Source organism: Charadrius vociferus, unplaced genomic scaffold (genome assembly GCF_000708025.1).
Source record: "Charadrius vociferus isolate BGI_N301 unplaced genomic scaffold, ASM70802v2 scaffold266, whole genome shotgun sequence".
NCBI classification, from domain to species: Eukaryota; Metazoa; Chordata; class Aves; order Charadriiformes; family Charadriidae; genus Charadrius; species Charadrius vociferus.
In genome coordinates this window covers 2,439,995-2,462,584 of record NW_009649114.1, presented here as the reverse complement: position 1 = coordinate 2,462,584, position 22,590 = coordinate 2,439,995, and the positions used below count along the sequence as shown (strand labels likewise).

The 22,590-nt window shown below is 41.0% G+C and overlaps 1 protein-coding gene across 1 annotated transcript; it reads right to left on the bottom strand.

Moving 5' to 3' along the window:
• Positions 1-3,542: 3,542 nt before the first annotated feature.
• Positions 3,543-12,994, bottom strand: USP49 (ubiquitin specific peptidase 49). Its single transcript, XM_009888239.1, has 7 exons — positions 12,949-12,994; positions 11,865-12,009; positions 9,533-10,943; positions 7,601-7,805; positions 5,560-5,668; positions 4,514-4,719; positions 3,543-3,733 (listed from the first exon to the last, which is right to left on the bottom strand). The coding sequence occupies exons 3-7, from the start codon at positions 10,913-10,915 to the stop codon at positions 3,543-3,545; spliced, it is 2,094 nt and encodes a 697-aa protein (XP_009886541.1). The 5' UTR covers positions 10,916-10,943; positions 11,865-12,009; positions 12,949-12,994.
• Between the last annotated feature and the right edge of the window lie 9,596 nt (positions 12,995-22,590).

The following is a 22,590-nucleotide window of genomic DNA, read 5'->3' as shown; positions in this document are numbered from 1 at the left end:
TGCTGGGAACAGTTCTGTCCCAAAGGCTGCATACTCACGAGGCCGACAGTCTGCCAGCTCACAGTGGTTTCCTACACCTTCAGACAAGAACCTGCAAGGTGCTGAGAACCTCACACTTGCTCTGAGTATCTCTCCAGGGAACTCACTCCTTGCTACACGACTGGAACCCCAGTATAGAAATCCCAGTGCGCAAAGAAACCAATTCTGCTCCCAGTTACACCAAAATAAAGGTTTTTATGTTGCAGACGCTTAGCCTGCAACTCACAACTGTAACCACTGAACTTCACGCATGAGTTAAGTCATATCATCTGCCTACGTGTTTGCAGAAGCAGAGCCTTAAACATGGAATTATTCTAAATACGCATCGGTGTATTAGCAGGATTTGAAGCCATATCATTAAAGGAGGGACAAAGTTTGCTTTACGGGCTACCCTTTGCCAGGCATTCACTTAAGTGGGCTTCACTGTAATTGCGAGTTGCGTTTTCATCTTACCGATGTGGAGAGGTAACTTCCAATCAGAATCTCTGGCAAACAGGACACTATAAAACAGTGTCCACCATGGAGGGAGCATTGGGCTATGCTTATACAAAGAAGCCTGCAGTAGACAAATATAAACCAAACAGCATAAAAAATGCTATACGCTATCGCTTCCAAATAAAAGCTAAATATTACAGAAACCTCACAGTGTTGGAAAAAGCAAGTTTATTTACTTTGAAGTATAATTCATTCCTTCCCTATCAGGGCAATCATTTTTCTGACTGCAGTATCTCCACATCTCAGCACAACTAGGCTAACGTCACATGGAGAGGCCACTAGTGTCGAAAGGCGTCACCAGCAAATGCTACAAAATCTGCTCGGGCAATCAGACGCAGCGACGGCTACAGGTACAATCCCAGCTCCCCACTCTCCTCTGCAACCCACCCGATTCACGTGACAAATGTATTACTACCTGAATTCAAATATTAATGCAAAAACACTCAGTCAAAAGATGAGCATTCATAGCGATGAGTCTCAGCTCACTGCAGTGACAACTAATGCTGCATTACGGTTTGCTTTTCTATCAAATTTTTATATAAACAGGGCCGGCATGGCTAAGGGATTCAGAAAGAGAACGCACCATTGGTAGTCATAGTAGACCATGACTGTTGTTTAGAAGAATATAATCCTCTTAAAGGGTGGATAGGCCTGGGAGGACAGATGCATGGGAAAAATACCAGTCTTCCCTTCTACCTCTTGGAGTAAAAAGGCAATGTTAAGCACTATTTTTCCTTTAATTTTCTGAGACACACAGTCTTCACAGAGAGTATGTTTTGCTCCAGAAAAGAATCCATCATGTATCTGATAATCACAAGCACTCGATTTTGATCCCTTCAGGAACGTCAACTTCTACCTGCGCTGAACCCAACTCAGCTTCCCCTGCGATCAGCACAGTCGTGTTTACTTTTATCGGATCTCAGTTTGGCCTATTGCATTTTTATTAATTTTATTTACTGGTAGCACAAAAAATCCCCTACCTAGTAAATACATAGATATACAGACATTCACAAGAAATCCTTCCAGACCCTGCTACATTTAGAGAACCAAAACTGAAACTTTTTAATCAGTTCCCATAGGACTGTTTCAAACCATCCCGTCTCAAAAAAAGTAAGAGCATATGATCTCAAAATTCTAATTAATTGTCAAAAGGACAGTTTTGTAGGTTCAAAAAGCAGCATGTTGCTCAGACACACAAGAAATGGGAAACTTTAAGGACAGAGGAGACCTAGCGCAACACTGTGCTCTGACAAAATCAAAGTTCTTGTTTGCTGTGCTCATCTCTGCAGCGACTGACAGCAGCCAAAGTAAGAGAGACCAATTTGCCCATAGGACAAGAGATTAAAAGTTGCAGTGGGAAGAGAGGAATGGGAAACTTACCTCTTCACCCCCTCCAACAACAACGTAGGGTTGTCAGTGTGTGTCTGGTGGGTAAATGCTGACAAGAATAAAAGAAGAGGGAGGAAGAGAAACACACTTTCAGAACTTCTCTGCCTGAAAGGGGAACCAGTATTTTGGAGAACCTCGTATTTTAGATTACTCCACCTTTAACCAGTTTATAAAAAATAACAAACCATCAAGACTGAAAAACATGATGTCTCTCTGCAGTTACATATTCAGATTTGATTAAAACATGAAATGTGAACAGCCAAACCCCAAATTATAAAAACACCTGAGGTGCAACTGTAGGCTGAGAAGTGACTATAAAGTAAACTAAGGCCCTATGTTTCTCAGAGAATTCTAAAAGCAAGATGATTACAGATACAGACATTTTTGTAGCCTTTCAAACGCAACATGGAATTTGAGATTTAACTACATTCCTTCCCTTTTATGCCCCAGCAGAAAGACAGACTTCACAGGCTGAATTCTGCGCACGACACCTGCGCGACCTCACTGCCTTCGGTTAGTCTGGGCCTCGCGCGACCACCGCAATTACTGAATATTGCCAGTACAGAATCAGTAACAGAAGCTCGCTGTGTCTCCCACTGTTGTGGTATTACCACCACTCTGCTCCCCTGAGGAAAACAAGCCACACTTGTAAAAAAGTGCTAGTTTGCCAGTGTAAGATGCCTCCACGCGTCCCACTTCTGCTGTCACAGCTGTGCAAGCCAGGGCTCCGACTTCTTTATAATCCTGATGACAAAGTTATGCCAGCAGAAGCCTGTAGTATAGGCTTTGTTTTTGCTGCCACTGTAAAGAGATATGACACACAGGTACATTCCTGTTTTGTTACAGGATTTTGTTTTTAAACACACTTTCTCCGGAGCAGAACTGTTTTAAAATCACATTCCTAGTGAATTCAGCTGCCAATTCAGTTCAGCCCAGAGAATAAAGCTTCAAGTGTGCACACAGCCTCAGTAACACTGAGAAAGAGAGCTGTTGACAAAGCTTGCCAGCCATGGGTTTGCCCTCAACTGATGGCAAAGAAATTGGTATCACAGAGAGAGCTGAGACCTGGGGAAATATTTTCTCTGGTAGAAGAACGTTAAACATTTCTCTAGCAAGAATGGCTCTCAGGGCAGTCAACTCCATCTATCCAACAGCAGTTCAAATAAATACCTGGGTGACCGTGTGATTCAAACCCTGGAAATCTGAATGGCAATTAAAGGGGAGAGTACTGTACCTGTTCCTTCTGGACTTCTATCAGCATTATTAGGGACTGATGGTTTTTGAAGCCAGCTGAATGCTTCTATTTCCCGGTTGTGCTCATTTGTTACACGCCTTATGCAATTCCTTTTTGGTATGAGATGAATGATACACAGCATCAAACTTTCTCATTTCGTTTTGTGAGCATAATTTAACAACAAGATGCTTTAAAAACATGATTCTGACGACAATCTTACAAGTCAGAATTGCACAGCTCGATACGCTTTTCCAGACCCTGGGCAGCAAACATCGTGATCTGATCCCCTTCCTGCAGCGAGCCTTTTTTCCTACAAAGAGGAAAGATGTGAACGCCAATGGTTTGAAAAAAACTGAGACTGTTGACTGAGTTACAGAGCTCCCCATCATGGGAATGTCAGTCTTCTGTCCTTATCGCTATTTTTGGACGGCACCTGAGCTTGGAGTTGTTTTTCTGAGATTCTTGCTTTGTCCTGCACTGTTCTTTGAGTGTAAAAAAGAATGTAGGCCTGGGTTTTGCACACCTCCTCCACGCTACATACATTCAGTTTGGAGTCATTGCAGTGGACCCAAAAACCTAGGAATCAAAGTGAGAAAGAGGACATTAGTACGGGAGGCATAATTCCGTCTGAATGCATTTTGGAGCTGATCATAGCAAACATCCACAGAGAAAAAGGGTGATGTAGGAGAAAAGGCACCTCTATCTTTTCCCCTACAGATGCTTTGGAAAAGAGTTTCTAATCTGGAAAACATTTTGATCGTTTCTGCGCTGTTAACAGAGTTTAGAAATACCAAATCATAATTTAACCAATTGTTTATTATAGCCCAAAGAATCAATTAGGAAAATAAATATTCCCTGGAGATAGCCAATTTGTACCTCTTTCTCCACAAGTCAGAAGGCAGAGTCAATACTAATTCAGCTGCAGAAAGAGACTGCTGGAAATTCACAAAAACCCTGCGGATGTTATTCATGAATAGTTCCTGTCCAGTTTCAAAACACTTTCTGTTTATCTCATCATCCCAAGGATACTGAGAAAAGACACCCAGCTGGAGCAGCTCCACGGAGTTACATTGCATGAGAAAATGAAGCATTCATGCTGTTAACAGCAAGCAATAAAAGGCATCCCAAAGGGCCGCAAAGCAAAGAGCAGCAATCTGTGGCTTTATGGAAAAAAAAAAAAAAAAAAAAAGGAAAAAAAGGAAACAGGCCACTAGCAATACATTCTGGGAAACAAGTACAAATTTCAGGAAACTTGATTCCAAACAACTTTGATCATAAAGCTTTACAATGCACTACGTCTGTGGAATAAAACATGAGTTTCTTGAATTTGTTTCCCCCGTAATAAGGCGCACGCACCTCCCTCTGTGTTGTAGCAATATGCTGTGTAGTGTCCTGAGCCAAACCCTTTCCCGTGATGCATCACCACAGCGGAGAGGTCATAGACAAAGGTCTCTTTGTCAAGAGAGGAGAGAGAGTCCCTGCAGCAGTAAGGTTCCATGTTTAATACCTGGTCAAAGAGGACATGGACCCCAATCTTCTCACGGTGATTACGTTCAGACCACCTGCAAACACAAGGGCATGAATCAAAGACTCAGGATCCTGCTTCTCAACAGTGGTACAGGGCTGCGGGGAAATGCACACAAAAGTAGCCACTGCTAAACAACTCTGAAGAGCTCTCCTTGGTAGGGTCAAGCAGGCATCATATAATTTTTTCCTTCTATTTACACTCTTAACATCTTTCGCATACAACTGATTGTGTCATTGATGCCCTTTTGTTATTTGTGTCGTGGTTTAGGCTGGGCTGGCCACTAAACAAACATCAAACCAGGACAACTTGTTAGGAAACTGTTGAGAATTGCAACAGCCAAACACAAAGAAAGTCAAACATCTACTATGACAGTCAAACAGCATTTAATATACTCAGTTATACAAACATAAACACCACAAACCTCAACTGTCTGTGCTAACCATTTTAGAAAATTCTCATAATATTTTGAACTTTGCTCTGTTTTATTCAACAGGTAAATGCATAACATTGGCATTTAACTGTCACAGGCTTTCAACAAATCTTTCACTCAACCGGTCAGTTCATCCATCTCACAGTCACTGTTTCCAGTTGTCTGCAAACTCAGACAAATACTGTTGAGTACAATTCATGGAAATCGGTATTAATATTTACAAAAGATTACATTGTGTGCATAGTAGAAAACACACCACAAAGAAGCTACTGATTATAATACAAGTAGGACTCTGAGAGGGTATCACACACCCGGTTTGGGTAAAGTATTTATACAAACGAATTACCAGAAAGCCAGAGAAGTTACAGGCCCACACTAATCACTTCTTTCCAAAAACATAGAGGCAAGTCACTTGCCTGACACCACGTAGTGTGTCCCACTCACCTGAATCGTTTAAGGTGCAGTCGGAGGACCTGAGGTAGTCTGTAGATCATTAACTGCTTTTTAGCTTCACTCAGAACAAGAGGTTTAGGAGAAGACTTTCGCCGTTTGCCTACCCAAAAAAAAAAAAAAATCACGGCAAAGATTGTTAGGATGTAATTAATTTTCAGAAGGGGAAGAGAGCACGTTCTGAACTCCTTTTCTTCCAGTAACAGTAGTCCAGCTCACATGCACTCAGGATGGACATGCCAGTAAACATTTCTTCAGAGAGCAGGAACTTCTCTAGGATCAAAACTCACATGTTTAAAAATACTTAATGCTTCAACTTTTTCACTTTTGTGGTGCTCATAACCACACAATCGGTTATCACCTTCAAGCTGCTCACGCTGACATATTGCTCTGAAAAATACACCAGAAATATTAAGCCAGAGCTAGGGCCAAAGACATCCAGGGCTGTAGCGGTTCCAACAGGTGAACTACCGGCATACAAATAATATTATTTGACCTTGTATTTTGTTAAAATACTACTTTGATCTGCTTATTATACCACTAAAGCTTGTCGTGGGAAGCTTCACTAGCTCAAGAATATTAATACAGGTCGGCAGAAAATGTTTCCAGCAAGGTTCCACCTGTCGCAGGGGTTCTGCCCGCCCAAGAACGTAAAACAACTACTGAACCAAAACTGGACGAGAGGAAAAAAGGTTCCTGTTCCCAGTGATTACTCTTTCCAGGACACTGAACATACGACTATACCAGGAGGAAGACAGGTGGCTTTCAGAGCTTCCAATAAGAAATGTACCTGTTAATTAGATTTCTGCACCTCACTGCACCAGTTCAGAACAGATGGGTTTCTCCTCCTCCATCACGTCTGACAAGCGGTGCCCCCAATAGTTTTTGGCACCTAGAAGCAGGCTAGTTGCCTTTCCCTGACTTTTTTCAGCTGGTTAGTGTTTCCTTAAGCCATTTAACTCTGAAGTAACTACTAAAATGCAGGCTTTCACAAAGAATCAAAGAAAACAGGAGTTAAGATGAAACCGTAATCATCCATATCAACACTTTGTGAACATTATTTTTGAATCAGAATCTGTTCAAATTATAATTGCCTTTGTTTCAAGAACATCTAGTCAACGATTATTTCCTAAAGCTTTGTGAAGATGTTTGGTAACAGACTTGCAAGCTGATAGAGAACAGATCTCTACAAATATTTGCTACTTCAGCTGCTTAGTTGCAATTTAAGTCAAATTATTGGCATTTTCCTCCCAAGGGGATGAACATTTGCCATAAATACCTGCATGAAAAAAATTTCAAATCCAGCTTATCAGAATAGCTGAGCTGCATGATTATACACAAGGCTAAAATTATTTTCATGCATATTATGACCTTACGCTCACAGCTACTACAGGAAAGCAGAAGTCATCTTCTAGCTGAGCGCAGCAAAACACGTGCATTCATATAACGGGTAATGCATTAACCTGAGACTCCCAGAATAATGTCAGTTCATTGCTTCTTGACAAAATGCCTACAGAGAGATGGAAACTCTAACCTGGCAGCAGACCTTGAGAACGCTGCATTTGTGATTTCTGGTTAAAGGATTCAATCAAGAACAAGCAGCATATAGATGACTTGTTATAAAAGCTTTCCTGCCACGCAGAGATGAGCAAGCCATAGGGGATAAAGTTCCTTATTTTGTCTCTAAACCCACCCCACTCCTCTTCCCCAGAAAATTCTTGAAGTTGACTTCTGCTCCGATGCAAGTGGAGAGCACAGTTCTGAACAGGGTAATATTAAACCCTTAGCAAACTGCGCTGCTGAACAGCGGAGATGAGAGAAAAAAGACGTATCAGATTCAAACTGGTGCCCAAAGGAGCAGAAGCCACCAACAGGAGGAACAAAACAGCACGAGTAGTGAGGAAACACACAGTTTTCCGATACATACAGGCTACAATACATGTTTTCAGAGACACAAAACATGCATCAGAAACCTCTCACTCAGAAAAACAGACGGTGTTTCTAAAGGCAAAGACAGGAGCAGGATCTGACTTACTGTTGCATTGGTCACACGCATATATCCTCCCTTCCAGAGCTTCGGTCTCAGTGAACTTGGCCAACATTTCTGTCAGCATGCACTCTGTCTGGTGAACAGGGACGATGCCTTTCTCGATGGAGTGATAGCGCTCGGGGAATTCCAGGGAAAGATCCCAAAAGGGCTCAACGGTGTTGGATTTGTAGTTGCATGTTATGCAGGTGACCTGGGAATGAAACGTGTATACACAAATGAAGTTATGAACATGTACACCTCCAGGCAGGCATTTACATTCACATCTAAAGAGCAAGTTTATGCCCAAAAGGCAGTGCATTTCACAGACACAGAGAGGATCTCTGAATCAAGAGAAACACTGTTTATTTCCTGTCTGAAAGCTAAGTCTATCTTGAGAAAATAATTTAAACTACTTTTTCAATTGTCAAAAAATGGAGATGTTATTCACCTTTATGGGATTCACTTCCTCAGATAGACACCACTACAGGTATAACACCAATTCACAGCTGGGTAACAAGCACCTTGGATCTGTTTTCTACTACAAAAAGTACACATTTGCATTTATCATGCAATCTTCCTTACATAGTTTCTCTACTTTCCTTGCATATTCCAAAACGTATAATTCTGCTGATGTTTCATCTGCTAACTATATAAAAACTATTCCTGAATGGGGCACGAAAGGACAAATTTCAGATACACTTGTCTTCTTACGTCATCCCAGAGTATTACGAATAAGAATAGCAGAAAAGTTTTCAATTAAACTCAGAGGCGGAAAGTGAGAACATGAGGAGGTAAAAAAAAAAACCAAACCAAAACCAGAAAGCAGGTCTGGTCAGACTGTTACTGTGAGAACCATCCACCAAAAAACAACTTCCAACCTTGCAGCTTTATGCACTGAAGGCACCAGTGTGTGTAGAGAGATTTGAAATTAAATACAGTACATACACACAAGAGTTACATAAGTAGAATAAATAGCTCAGCAAGTTATTTATAGTGTATCACAGCAGCAGATAAATCACACTGATCTGTGAAAGTCTTCACGCTGTTAACAGAGATCTGCCACTGAATCTAGAACACGCACCATCTTCCGGAGTCAAGAGACAACCGAACAAAGAGCTTTTAGTTAAGAAGTCCACGCACTGCAGAGATGATTCAAATGAACCACGACTTCAAGCATCCTCTCCTTGAAAAGCCAAAAGCTTTAACTTGAAAAATACACCTTTTAATCTTTAACGTGCACGTAAGTTCTTATGAGTGGTAAGCTTAGTAAGACTGGCACTGAGAAGGACGATATAAATAGTAATGAGAATGCACACATATAATACGCTTCGTGGTCTCATCTTGCAAACCGTTGAGTGTCAAGCTATGCACACGTTTCATTTCTCCTGGCAAGCAAAGGTAGTTGAGGACTTTGAAAACACACTGGGCTCTCAGGGTCTGCCTTGTGGGAATAATATCTTTCAGACAAGGGAACAGCACAGGAATAAGAGACTGAGCACCACGACAGGCACTTTCAGCTCCTACAGAAACATATGTTAAGCATGCTCAGTATCTGAAGATGGCTTTCAAATGCCTGCAAAAAAAAAAATTATCACAGACAGCTTATTCTTTATGACACAAGATGACTGCCCTCTCTGTCCTTCATCATATTCTTTCTAGCCACAGAAACAAACCCAGGAAGGAAGAAAACAAATTACGAAGACGCTTTAAAAACACAGTAAAAACTTGTGCAGATTTCGTTCTGAAGTGGCAAAAGTCAAGTGAATTTACAATACACGTGACAAGTATCGAAAAAGCTGACAACCCAACAGATTTCTTTCTCAGGAGGCACTCCTAAGCAACTCCTCTTTACGTATGTGGTGGCTCCTCAAGAAACAGAGCCTTTGCTCCTCGGTGTGAACGGCTCCACCTGATTTCTGTGCAAAAGCACGTGCATACCTGACTAAGCAACTGCCCATGAAAAATGGTGTTCACCACCTTCAGGACCTGCTTGGTGAGCTTCCTCTGTGAGAAAGGGATGAGGATCCTGCGCTTCGTTCCTTCCGACTCCAGCTCCTGCTGTACTTTATCCAACAACTCGCAGAGAAATTCCTGAGCGTCCTGCTGATCGTAACCTCGAAACGCCGGGATCAGACTCCACACAGAGTGCAGCATGGCAAAGGGGGACACCAGCGCCCACTTGCCAGACCACATCACTCTGAAGAGGGTGTGCAATTCGTGACAGAGGGAGATGTGCTTTGAACTCGGTTCCTTGGGTTGTATTAGTTCTAAACTCCTGCTTATTGAGGAGCCACCATTTAAGCCAGCTGGCAAGCTCTGCGTGCCATATGATCCCACTTTGTCAGTCTTCCCTGACTCATTAGCAGCAGACCCATTTGCCAACTTGCCAGGCATCCTAGACTTCCCATTCACAGTTTTGGCTAAGAGTTCTTCTGTTTCACAGAGATCAAGTGTCAAAAAACATTCTCTAAATTTCTGGAGGTGACTTAGCACTTGCAGAATAGAATTCATATAACATGTGTTTCCCAGGTTCCTTAGACCAGTTACCCCGGGAGTCATCAGAGGCTTACGCCGGATGGAATAAAACTGTTTGAATCTGCTGCTCTGCATCTGCCTTGAGGTAGGGGAAGCGGTCGCCACCTCCCTGAATTTCCTTGGAATCAAGTTCTCTCTGTGCACGTGAGACAACAGCCTTGCACTCTTACGTGGAGGAGTGTTTGCCAGCTCCTCCAGGAGCTGTCTCTTCATCTCCTGCCGCCGCTGCCTAGCTGCTTCCTTCTTTTTCTCCAACTCCTCCATTTGTTTCTTTTGTTTTAATTTTAGCTGGCCTCTAGAGCTCTTATCAAACCAGGTCCGCAGCGCCTTCGCAAGCAAGGACTGGCGCCTGTGCCAGAGAGCTGTAAGCATCTGAGACTGTCCCTGAGGGCTCCTTTGATGGCTGCACATGTCCTCTCCCAAAGCCATTGATCGCAATGTCCTGCCGCTTCTTGTTGACGGATCATGTTTTTGACTTTTAATTGCTGACAGAGAACTTCTCAGCAATTTCAAATCACCCTCTGGGTTATCATTCAAGACATAATCTTCACAAAGGTAACAAAAGACATACAGATCATTAACTTCCATTGCCAACGGATGCCTGGTTTCTTCAAAGTGTTTAAGTGCATGCTCCTCGATGTACCTCCCACAGGCTACGTGGGAGCACTTCAGACAAGCCCAGATCGATTCGGTTGTCTGGCAGTCCACGCAGTGCCACTTCTGGGGGTTGAGGATAGAATGGTCCTGGGCGAGTCGTAGCCGCCCAACATGTTTGCATCTATCCATGTCTTACAGAAGTCTTCGCTGCTTTGACCTTGAAAGGCAAAAAAAGAAAAGACGGGATCTTAGAGCCACTATACATATTTAAAATGATCTCTTCTGTACCTATAAAAATACAAATGTGGCGTCTTGTCAATCCCAACTGCAGTTTTCCTTCAACTGACTACATCATGTCTGCATGCATATTTTTTTTTTTTTAAAGCAGTTTTTAGTACCAGCAAAAGATATTGAATTGACAAGGTCTACAGAATAAAACTGTCTATCTGTCAACTAAGGACAGCCCAGACAGCTGCCAGCATGCCTTACCCAACCTGAATGGCTCGCTTCCAAGGAGAAAAAGATTAATTCAGTCCACACACACGTTTGATCTTTATGCCCTCTTGAAATTGATACATATAAAATGAATTTGGAATTGGAATGCATGTCATCAGGAATAAGACTGAGGTTACCAACTTCTCACAGAAGCCACAAAAATATCAGATAATTGTCATAACCAGAGCATTTGCAAGTCCGCAGGCTTTACATTCTACCCTCGAATTCTCTGATTTCCCACAGCCTCCTGAACATTTCAATGTTTAAAAAAAATTTGCAAGGAAAAAATAATGCAATGTGTAACACCATGTTATAGTAAACCTAAAGGAACATCTGCATGTGTACATGTTTGTGTAAGCACATATAAACAGAAAAAGCAACTGATTTACTAAATTACTACGTTGTAAGTGAAGAGAAATCAAAGCAGGGATACTAGAACTAGGAAGCGCGAAAAGCTTTCACTCCGTGTCCTTCGTCTGTATGTTTTATAGAAGATACTCATCCATACAAAGAGCACAACTAAAACACCGCGTGCCAGCGCTGTGGTTTCTTTTGTACAGTCCCTCCAATGCTCTGATCCAAGTGAAAGATATTGGGACGCAGAAACAGCCCCCAGACCCGCTCGCTCCCTCGTGCTACTCACGGAGTCATGTTTACACATCTTTTCCTCCGCCACGCAGCATCCAGGGTGCAGAACATCCCCATTTCAGCCAAAGGAGTCTTGGCGGTTCTTCGAGAATTTAATTACTACTTAAGTCTTCATTGTAAGGCAGCACAGCTTCAAAGCCCTAGAGAGAGAATATTCTTGTGATGCACATAAACACACTAAGAACGCTGGCAGGGTTGCTTTTGAACGCGATTAATCCTCTCAGTGCAAGAGCTACTGCGGAGAACACATTTATTACAGAGAACAGAATTATCTGGAAGTCCAAGCAGGAACGCACCTAGGAACCCAAATACTTAGATGTTAAGAAACGTCACATGGAAGAGGCACTCTGGAATTTCATTTTTCTGCTTTCATTTTCTGATAATCTATAAATCTGCTGATCACATGTAGCCTCTTCATCACAAGTCTTTTGTAGTGGATGACCCAACATATGGCAGAGAAAAAAATCTGAGTAAAAAAAAAAAAAGGAGCAAAAACGTGCACCTCCTGTGATCACTTCAGTTTTGGCTGCTTCGATAACTTGGTGAAAGAAGGGGGGAGGAGATAGGGAAAAACAAAAAATATCTGTCCTGAATTAAATTTCATTTCTAGATGATTCTTCAAACAATAAAAACGAAGTAATGAATAGTTGTCAAGTGTGAACTGCAACAAAATAAGAAGTACAGAGGAAAGAAAAATAGGAAAAACCTGCAATTTGCCAAAGGCAGAAAAGATTGTAAAAACGTATCTGTTGTAATAATCTAAGAAAGACTAAATTAACTTGCTTATGCATCTACGACTACAGTACTTGAATACAGTACAAAGTAGTGATAGGACGGACAGCTATAATAGGCACAAAGTGGTTACAGATGTCACAGAGAGTGTCAGGTCTGGCATACAGAATACTTAGTTAAAAAAATCATTTTACGAGGGGCAAAGTTTAACATAACGAAGGCCATGGCATGCTTTCCCAAAGCATTAGGACAGGTATTGAACAGTTGCCTCCATTGATATGCCGAAAATCTGTCTGACCCTTCTAAGAAAACATCTTTTTAGTGGCCTCCAAATTATGCAAATTTACTTTAATTACTATCTTTTTCCAGTGACATTGCTGCTAAAGACGGAATTTGCTAAAGAAAAATCAAAGCCCTTCTATTCTTCAACTCTTCTTGACTTCAGATTAAAGCAGAAGTGGGCACTTCAGAATTCATCTCCACAGAGTGATTCTGCGGTGTCTAAATAACCGTTTTAGTTGTTTATTTAAAACAGTTCAAAAATCCGCTACACCTCTCCTTTGGGCTGCGTTCATTCACTCATGAATCCCAGGATCTGGAAAGGCGCTTTTGGAAATCCTACACTAAACAAAGGACTGATTTGGTCTCCTCCTTCCAAGTTGGAAACATCCCTTCCCACCTTCCTCCCTGACCTTTTTTCCCCTGTTTCTTCTTTGTTTTTCTGCTCAGGTCTTGATAGGAAATTGTGGAATAATCCCGTCTAGCTTTGGTGAGACCAAGTGGCATAGATTCCAGCTTGAAAGAGTATAGACACTATGGTAACATTGACAGCCTTCATTTACATAAAAGAATACTAATTATGTTGTATCATCAACATCTGTGATTCTGCTCACTGCCATATGCGACAGTGTTGGGAATTTAACCCTTGAGTCTCACCAGCATAGCTGAGATTCGTACCGTGTAACAAAAAAAGGGCCTCATACATACAATTTTCTAGAGCCTGATTAAACAGCCGCCAAGCACCGTTGCTCACCAGCTCTGCAAGGTCTCAGGACACAGTATTTTCAGAGAGCACGGAATTTATCCTCAATTTCCAAGGAAAAAGAAACAATGCTGGGATGTCGCTAGTTTCAGCTGGGTAACAGGCTACAAGGGAATCAATCACACACCAGATACAGTGCATTAAAGAATCATGTTTAACAATGAAGTAGGCTGTCAGTATATAAATTACAAGCCTTTTGTCAACTGATTTTGCTTTTCCTGTGTGGGCCAGCAAGATTTCCTGTTTGAAAAAGGAAAGAGAATTTAACAACACTGGTCAGTTAACAAAGCAGCTCTGTTACACCTTAATTCAGTAATTCTCAGCACAAAAGCATCTTTGATGCTGCATGTGATATTCCCCACCTGTTTCTCCTTAGGTATCTATGGATATATCCCTTACAAATCTAAGCCCTAATACCATATACTATCGGCTGCTCTGCAAGTTAGGAATAAACGCTGTTTATTTAACCCAAACCACTAAAATGATACGTCTTTTTAAGTTCCTCAAATAAGCTCCGCGTTTCCTCGGCATGGTTTTGGTGTCCAAGCTGCCTGCACAGCATCTGCACGGCTCACGACGGCGCAGGAGCAGCTTTCCCTGCCACGCAGCCCCTGCCATGCACCACGCTTCGGGATTTCCCCAATTAAAGATGTCTGTTACCGACTCACATTTTTGACCCCTTCCGTGAAAAAAAAAATAAAATTAAAATTGGCTCTCTCGCATCGTGCAGCACATATATTAAAGGCAGCTGGTGTGTCTATAGGTTCAGCCCTGCCATCCCACACGCAAACAGACTACTAAATAAGTCATCAAAAGATAAGTACAGGACTAGGCACAGAAATTGTTCCTCTCTTTTACATAGGTAAACAAATAGCTTGCCACAACCTACTAGCAAGAACAAAAAGAACACGCTAACAGGAGAAATTACAAAGCTATGATTAAAGGGAAACACAAAGATGAGTCAGAACTCGTAAACAGTCGCACAAGGGGAAAAACAAACCTTGCAAAGATTAGAGAGCTGGAGCTACTTAAGATACTCCAACAACTGAACACAAATTTCTGTGGTTGATGTGACAGCCTAGGACAAGCCACGAGCAACAAGAGAGTTTAATGATGGAGAATTAACACCTGACATTTTAAGGTCTTGGAAACAAACTGAACTCTTCTCTCGGCAATGATAGTATATCAGGTTCAATTCTTGGTTTTACGATTTTTTTCCAACAAGGTAGCTCTCATTTTAAGAAATATCTATAAACTTGTCCTTTCTCACCTACTTAGATCTTTTCTTTTCCAGATAAGGGGTGGGGGAAGGAAAAGGGGGGAGGAGGAACAACTTAACTGCTCTGCATGGAGAAGAGGTACCAGAAGCAGTGTAGAGCTGCATTGCAATACAACTAAAGATGAGTTAAACTCCAAGTAAAATAATGGGAAATAAAAGGAAAATAAGGACACCAGTTTAGCCAGTAATGTTTTAGAGACAATTTGAAAAGTTGTCTCCTTTGCAAATCACTTATGGTATTTAAATACTGGGCCAAACCCTACTTTCGTTTCTTGCATGGCTCATAATCCTGGAAAAACTTACGGCAAGATGCTGTAACAGCTTCAAGAACCAAACGCAGCAGAAACAATTTGGCTCTTGACCCTAAAAGAGTGTTAAAATAAAACACATGACTTTATTATGTTTCTTTGTACCATTGTTAGACATTTGGAAACTGATTAAAGACATCTGTACAGATCTGTTGACACTAGCTACTTTCTTTTTCTAAATAAACGTGCACAAACCAAAAAGAAAAGCTTAGGGATCAGGAAAGGTGCTAGGTGTTTAGCCTTGGAAACTAGATGCATCTTTCATTTGTCCAAGAGTTGATTCCAGAACAAATAAGAGTCTTCACTACTGACACAAACTCCTTTACCTGCAGTCTGGAAATCATCTTTAAGGACAGGTGGGAAGCTCATTCATTCACCCCTCTCCCGGGAGTGGCAAAAGTGAAACAGCAGCATTTCACCAGTGCATTGGGAATTGGTACCACATTAAATAAAGCAGGTTTGCTTTTTTTTTTTTTTTTTTTTCCTTTCTCATCTTGTTTTAAAACGCTGTAAGAAAAAAATATTCCCTACACGAATATACTGCATTTGAAAAAACAGGTTTAAAAAGCTTAGATGCAGAAAAACCACGAACCTTCCACTTTTCCCCCCAATAAACAATTTTTTATGGGCAGCTCTAGAGTAGAATTTCTAGCCTGCTGCAAATACTCAAAAATGCAAATAAGGAGGTAACAGAGATAATACAGATCTACAAATTGCATACAACTACTCAAAAACTTTATTCCTTCAATTATTTTAACCTACCCATTTGTGAGGAACCAATTATTCAACCAGATGTCTAATGAAAACATGTAATCTGAGCTGCACGGAAGATGGTGAAAAAAATTTCCTGCTCAAGACATTCATGTTCCTCCGCTAGCAAGAGCCGTCCGTGTACGTACTCACAGTAAAATCCCATGTTTGCTTCTCAAAGCCACTAGCAACAACACTTTTTCAAACAGGAAAAACTCATGTAATTGATATTCCATTAGAGAAAAGGAACTGCTGCACGAACAAACAAGTGTCACCACTGCATCGCCTGAGCAGGTATCCTCTGTCCTTACGAAGTTGCTGTACGGTCCAGAACTACTCACTCAGAAACCAGAGCAAGGAAAACCCCCAGGAAAACATGCAAGAAGCTCTTTTTGCTTCTCTTTCTCCAAAGAGCCATCAGTTTGCCCAGGCAGGAATGGGTTTCTCCCTTGATTCCTCTAGTTCGAACCCTGCTGGTTTTAGACTTTCAAATTGCATCTCCAAAGAGTAACAATAGCCCTAGAGATTTTTCCAATTATTCTGAAAGCATATTTTCTTGAAAACTGTCAGCTTTATATCCTACAATTGCTGGATTCCCTCTTCTATCCAGGATGACACGCTATCAAGTTAGTTACAGGCAAATTAACACAGCTGAGAAAGAAAAAAAAAAAAAAAAAAAAAAAAAAAAAAAAGGAAAACACCCAAGAAAGAGTTACGGATGATTCGGGATTTGGTGTTTCTTTGAAAAGGCAAGCAAAGCAGTGAATTAAATAGCTACTGTGAATACATGAATAAACCACAAATTAAAAGACAGACAGACAAATAGACTTGAGCTGTGACAGCAGAAGTGGTCACTGATCCCACGTCCCTCCTGGCCAGCCCATTCCTCGAGCATCAACCTCCTCGCCCAGCCGGAGCCCTGAAACACAGAAATCCTCCACCTGAACCCAAAGCTTACCAAATTCTGAAACATCCCACCCGTGCGTGCCCAGAAGGCGGCCGGTGTCCTACAGGAGTCATGACAAGCTGAAAGGACTTTGGCTGGTTTCAGTCGTACAGGCACTGGAGGACCCCCCCTACCCCACCACCCCGTTCAACTCTGCAGCTATATTCACAAGGGAGCTTGATGAAAATGTGACTTTCCTGCCAACTTCCACAGCAAGTTCTATTTTATTAACTCCTTTAAGTTAATTATAACTATGTCAATGTTAAACTGTTTCCGGGAGCTCACACTGCGCTGTAAAAATTTGCTCAAGGCTCAAACCCAGAACCTCGGGAATCAGTTTTCAAAGAAATATTCAGTCATTGAAAAAAAACATCACAAAACCAAACCTAACCCCAAAACCCCAAAGCACTCAAAAGCACAAGGATTGAGAAAATCCTATTTCCTGCACTGGCATCCTCAGTGGGAGTAAACACGACTTCAACAGGACTTTGTTCTCTGAATCATCTTGGGAAGCTAAAGTTGTCGGATATTGGTCCGTATCTGATTTTAGAGTACAACAAAGAGCAGAGACACTATGATGTATTGAGTACAATTAGCTTCAATTATTTCATACTGCACAGCAAAAAGTACAAGGCTCCAGGGGGCCCCAATGTGTCTCTAACACCAACCCAACCCACAAAAATTGGTCATCCTGCCTATGAAGTTCAGTTAACATAGTTGTAGGGGGATAACGGAGAGAAGGTAAGCATTTGTTTCATGTTTTACGTCAGCTGACAGATGTAAATGTCCCAAACCTTCCCAATCAGAGATGGCAAGATCCCACTACCACAATGCAATGGACATAAAACCTGTCAAACACCAGGCAGCTACAAGTAGTGTGTATATATGTGTGTATACATATAAACCATTCACAGGTACTATCTGTTAATAATCTAACCACCAAGTCAATCAGACAAACTGCTAAAGCTGAATTCAGTGCTCAGGGAAGAGAGCCCAAGGGAAGAAGCAAGGATGAAAAAACTTTCTCTTTTTCCTAAAACTCTGGAATTTTGGGTACTTTAGAAAATAGTTTTAATGTCTCCGAGACTGTTTTAAATACAACTGGTGAACTTCAATCTAAGGCCTCACATAAACTGAAATGTGCTGTTAACCCGCCTATACTGATCAAGACTGAAAAGAACGTGAAATGTTGCCCAGTCCCAATTCCAGGCTAGTCAATGCCTGGAACTGATAAAAGAAACTCATCCTGCATTTTTTTGCTGTTACAGCTTACTGTGCTTGGTGAGCTCGTTTAGCTATACTACCCAAACCAACCTTTCTGCAGATATACGCTGTCTTTACCAGAGAGGCTTGATGGCAAACTCTAGGAGAAAAAATACCAAAATCCTTTTGTTTAGTTAGAACAAATTTATGACTAAAACAAAAGACTTCACACTGCCTGCGTCCTCAAAGAGCAATAATTCATACTTTATACAGGCCAACAAATAGTTGCAAATGTGCATGTGTCTTTTATCCACATTCCTTCCCAATGAAGATCCGCTTAAACTAGAGACAGTTCAGCATTCACTAGGAACGAATCCGGCAATTCATGGTTTGAAAATAATCACGGAAAGGCAAAGAGAAGGTGAATTTCTTCAGTTCACAAAGCTTTTTAATACAGCCCTCCTTAGAAACTAGCTATTCTATTATTTACACTGCCATTCAAGTTCTCCAGCCATACAAGTTTAAACTTCAAAGTTTTTAAAATTTAAAATATTTTAAAGATGAAACGTGAATATTCATATTAAACCAAACTCTCACACTGTTTCCTGTGTAGGGCAAGAGGTGAATAAAAATATGTGACTAAAACATCAGGTAATACCCCCAGCTACCTGTATTTTCAATTTTCACCTTTTGAACTTAGCTTTAAGAATATCTTTTCAATGTGTAATACAACCAATACTATTTATTCTTTAGGGTCACCCTAAAACAAATGAACAAAAAAAGATACATACCCTACAGTTCCCTGAAAATGTGGGAAGTGGCTATATAATGGCCCTGGATGTTAAAAAGCATTATTAAAATACTTCTTAGCTCATGGCTTTCTGGAAGTTAATGTTTCTTCGTTTATTGGAACACATAAATTCCGCCCCCCCCTTTTCTTTTCATAGGCTTCTGAAGGGTTTTTTTTTTTTGTTTGGCTTTTTGAAGTGTTAATAAGCTGGGAAACATGATATGGATACACGGTATAAAAGAGGGACTCACTTTACATTACAACAATTCACAGTATTTCCTCTGCTCCTAGTGAACCAGTCCAAAAGGGAATGAGCCAGTGCAGTAATTCCACTGGTACTTACGTCTGTAGAAGCCTGAAGCAATTATAGCAAATACATAAAATTTGAATTATCAGAATCAAACATGAAAAAACGTTTTGCATTAGAAAACAGTCTGGAAGTAGACACTAGCTGCCCACTATAAAGTAATAATTTCACTTCATGAGTCAAGCAACCAGCTTTATAGAATCCATGAATTCCCAACAAATTATATTTCCACAGTTGTGACAACACGAGAGCGCGACATGCCATACTGTTTTAAAGTTTTCTACATGTTTGCCCCCAAGCATCGCTCCTGAACCCCTCCCTGCCACAGCAGACACTAACAGAGCTTTAACGGATGCAAAATTAGTGGCACTGACTCCAAGTCAAGAGAGCTACACCAATTTTCACTCTTTGGAAATTCATTTTTTTACGCCCCACCATCCCCAAACTGTCAGGATTCATACCAAAACTGATGCCTTTTTGCTTCCTTTCACACTTACCACTGCCCAATTCAGCAAGTATTCAACTTTAGTGAGACTGCTCAAATGGATAGAGTACGTGCTTACGTATTCACGGGTCAGGACCTGTGCGCAAGTGAACAAGGCAGTTTAAGAATAATTAACAAGGTACAAGTTAAACAAAGCAAGCCACATTATATTCCAACGTGGCCTAACAAAGCAGGAATAGTTTTTCTACCTTATTAGTCCTTTTAATCATGGCCTACTACGATGCAGCCAAAAAGCTCCATTTTTCAGAACTCAGAAAGCATCATTTCTTTTGACGATGCTCTTTAAGCATTATTTTTCACATTCAGTGTTTATCACATATATCACCGATTGTCACGTAAACAATACATTCAGAGTTGAGGTTTGCAGCAACAGTTCAGATGTTACATATTAAAAATACCTTTTAATCATGGCCTACTACGATGCAGCCAAAAAGCTCCATTTTTCAGAACTCAGAAAGCATCATTTCTTTTGACGATGCTCTTTAAGCATTATTTTTCACATTCAGTGTTTATCACATATATCACCGATTGTCACGTAAACAATACATTCAGAGTTGAGGTTTGCAGCAACAGTTCAGATGTTACATATTAAAAATATTAAAAACCACACACTCAACCTTTGATAAGGAAAATTCTACGCAATTTCCACCTGCCTTCACAATAACATCAACAAAATTAAACAGAACTTTCCACTACTGGCAAAACACTTCATTAGCAAGGTCAGAACCGGTTACGTTTTGACCTATAGTACGGTGCTCCGTTCCCCCATCATTGCCAAAAACCTGATTACTTCTGTATTAAAAGACACGCAATTTTAATAAACCAAACCAAACCCAAAGCCCTTCATTGCACAGGTACGAGGTGAAGTTTTCCAGCTCCGGCACATCAGAGAATCCTCTCAGTGCTGCTCACGCACACGAACCCGACGGCTGCAGCAGAGATCAATTGAAGAGCCCTGGTATTCAGCAGCAGACTAACAGCCTCCTCGAGAATCTCTTTGTGATAGACACAAAGACGGATTATACCAGAGAGTGAATACTTGGTAAGTTATGGGTAGTCCTCTGCCATTCTTCCTCCCCCATTTTAATTCATATTCATCTCGGCAAAATCTTAGACAGACTATTAACTAATCTAAAACAACATCACAGCTGATACAACATATAAAGCAATCAGTCAAATGAACATGTCAGTGCCATCTACTGAAGCAATAAAGAACAAGACAACCCCAGCAGGCTGTGGCTTATTATCCTCACAGCCATAATGAATAGGCAAATAGTATTAAATATAAGTACAGTATTCCACAGTTACATTTTGCTATGTTTTAAGCAGGGAAAAGTGCCTTCGATGTGTTTGAGGAGCAGAGATTACAACAAGACGAAAATAACGAAGGGTTTCGACACACCTCTCCATCATTTTCTTTTCCTTCACGTGCCAATCAACTACTATTAGGTCTTTTAAAACCCCAAGCGAGTGAAACAGAGCAGCAGCTAGACAATTTTCTATGGGTTTTAATAAACGCTGTTAACTGGTAAGTGGGGTAAATCAGAGTGACTAATTTATCCAAATGCAGCAAGGACTTCTGCTTTTTTATTTGTCTAAGCAAAAAAACCCAGACAGCAGCCCGAGATGCAGTATTTATTCGTACAACACCCGTAAGTGTGCCCGCATCCCTGTTCGGGAAGGTGCTGCTGCCTCCTCAGCTCTAGAAGCGGCAAATGATCTGATCCAGCCTTCACTTGGACCTCTGGGCTCAACCAAGGTCTTCTCCGTTTTCTTGTCAACAAAAAATTAGGCAGATTTACAAGTCCTCTTGCTCTGCTCAACTGATGTGCCTGTTTTGTGCTTGGAAAAAAATCTCCTCTTCCTGAGTGTGCAAAAGGAGACCTAAAGCGGCATTAACAAAAGTAACTAGGGTATTTTCAGTCTCAACCTCCCCTACGCCCAGCCGGCCAGCTGACATGTAAGGTTCAAGCCTCTATTTTCTGGTACACAAGGAACAATTTCACTTGCTCAAATGCACCTTCCCCCCCCCCCCTTTCCTGATGGAATTATTCCTAATTTGCATATTATGAATCCTGTTCTGGCTGAAATCCTTTTCTACAAATTACAGGCAATATCTGAGTAATGCCTTTGTCCTCACCACAACGTGTCGACGTAACAGAATGAGGTAGGAAACAGGAACCCGATTTACAAAATATCAGGTTGTTAATCTTCTTTAAGAATTGAAGATCAACTCAGGCCCGATTCTACAGCATCTGTTATTTTAATAAATTATCCTACTAAGAGGTTAGAGTTCATCACATCAATTTGTCTGGAGATGAAATGACAACAGGACAAGGAAAGGGAAGAGGGAGAGGAGAATTTGGTTTTGATGCCACAATCCGGTTCCTCAAAAAGCTGTTCCTAAAAACCTTCAAATTTTATAATAAACAGGATATTATCTTCCTTATTCACTGACTCACTCCTTTCCACAGTGTCCAAAACAGCAGGTCGGGCAGCCACGCTACCAAACTATCCTGAAAAGTTCAGAAAAAGAGCAGTGCAAATTTCAAAGCAGAATTTTTCAGTCTACCTTTGAAAAAGCACTCGCTATTTTCACTCTCTGTCATGAATATTACATTTTCTCAAAATAAACTAACTCTTGTGAGAAGGATCTTCATCCTTGCTCTCATTCAGGTGAATTAACTATTCTTAGTTAAATAGATTTGCTTCTAGTCTTAGTCTGATGACAGATTAACTCATGACTGGTAGGATTATAGACTTACCTCTGGAACTAAATCACTTTTGAATCTGAGTTATAGCTATTAGTTCTTTAAAGCTTAGCTGAACAGCTTTTAGTACCTCCTTTGTATTTTTGAA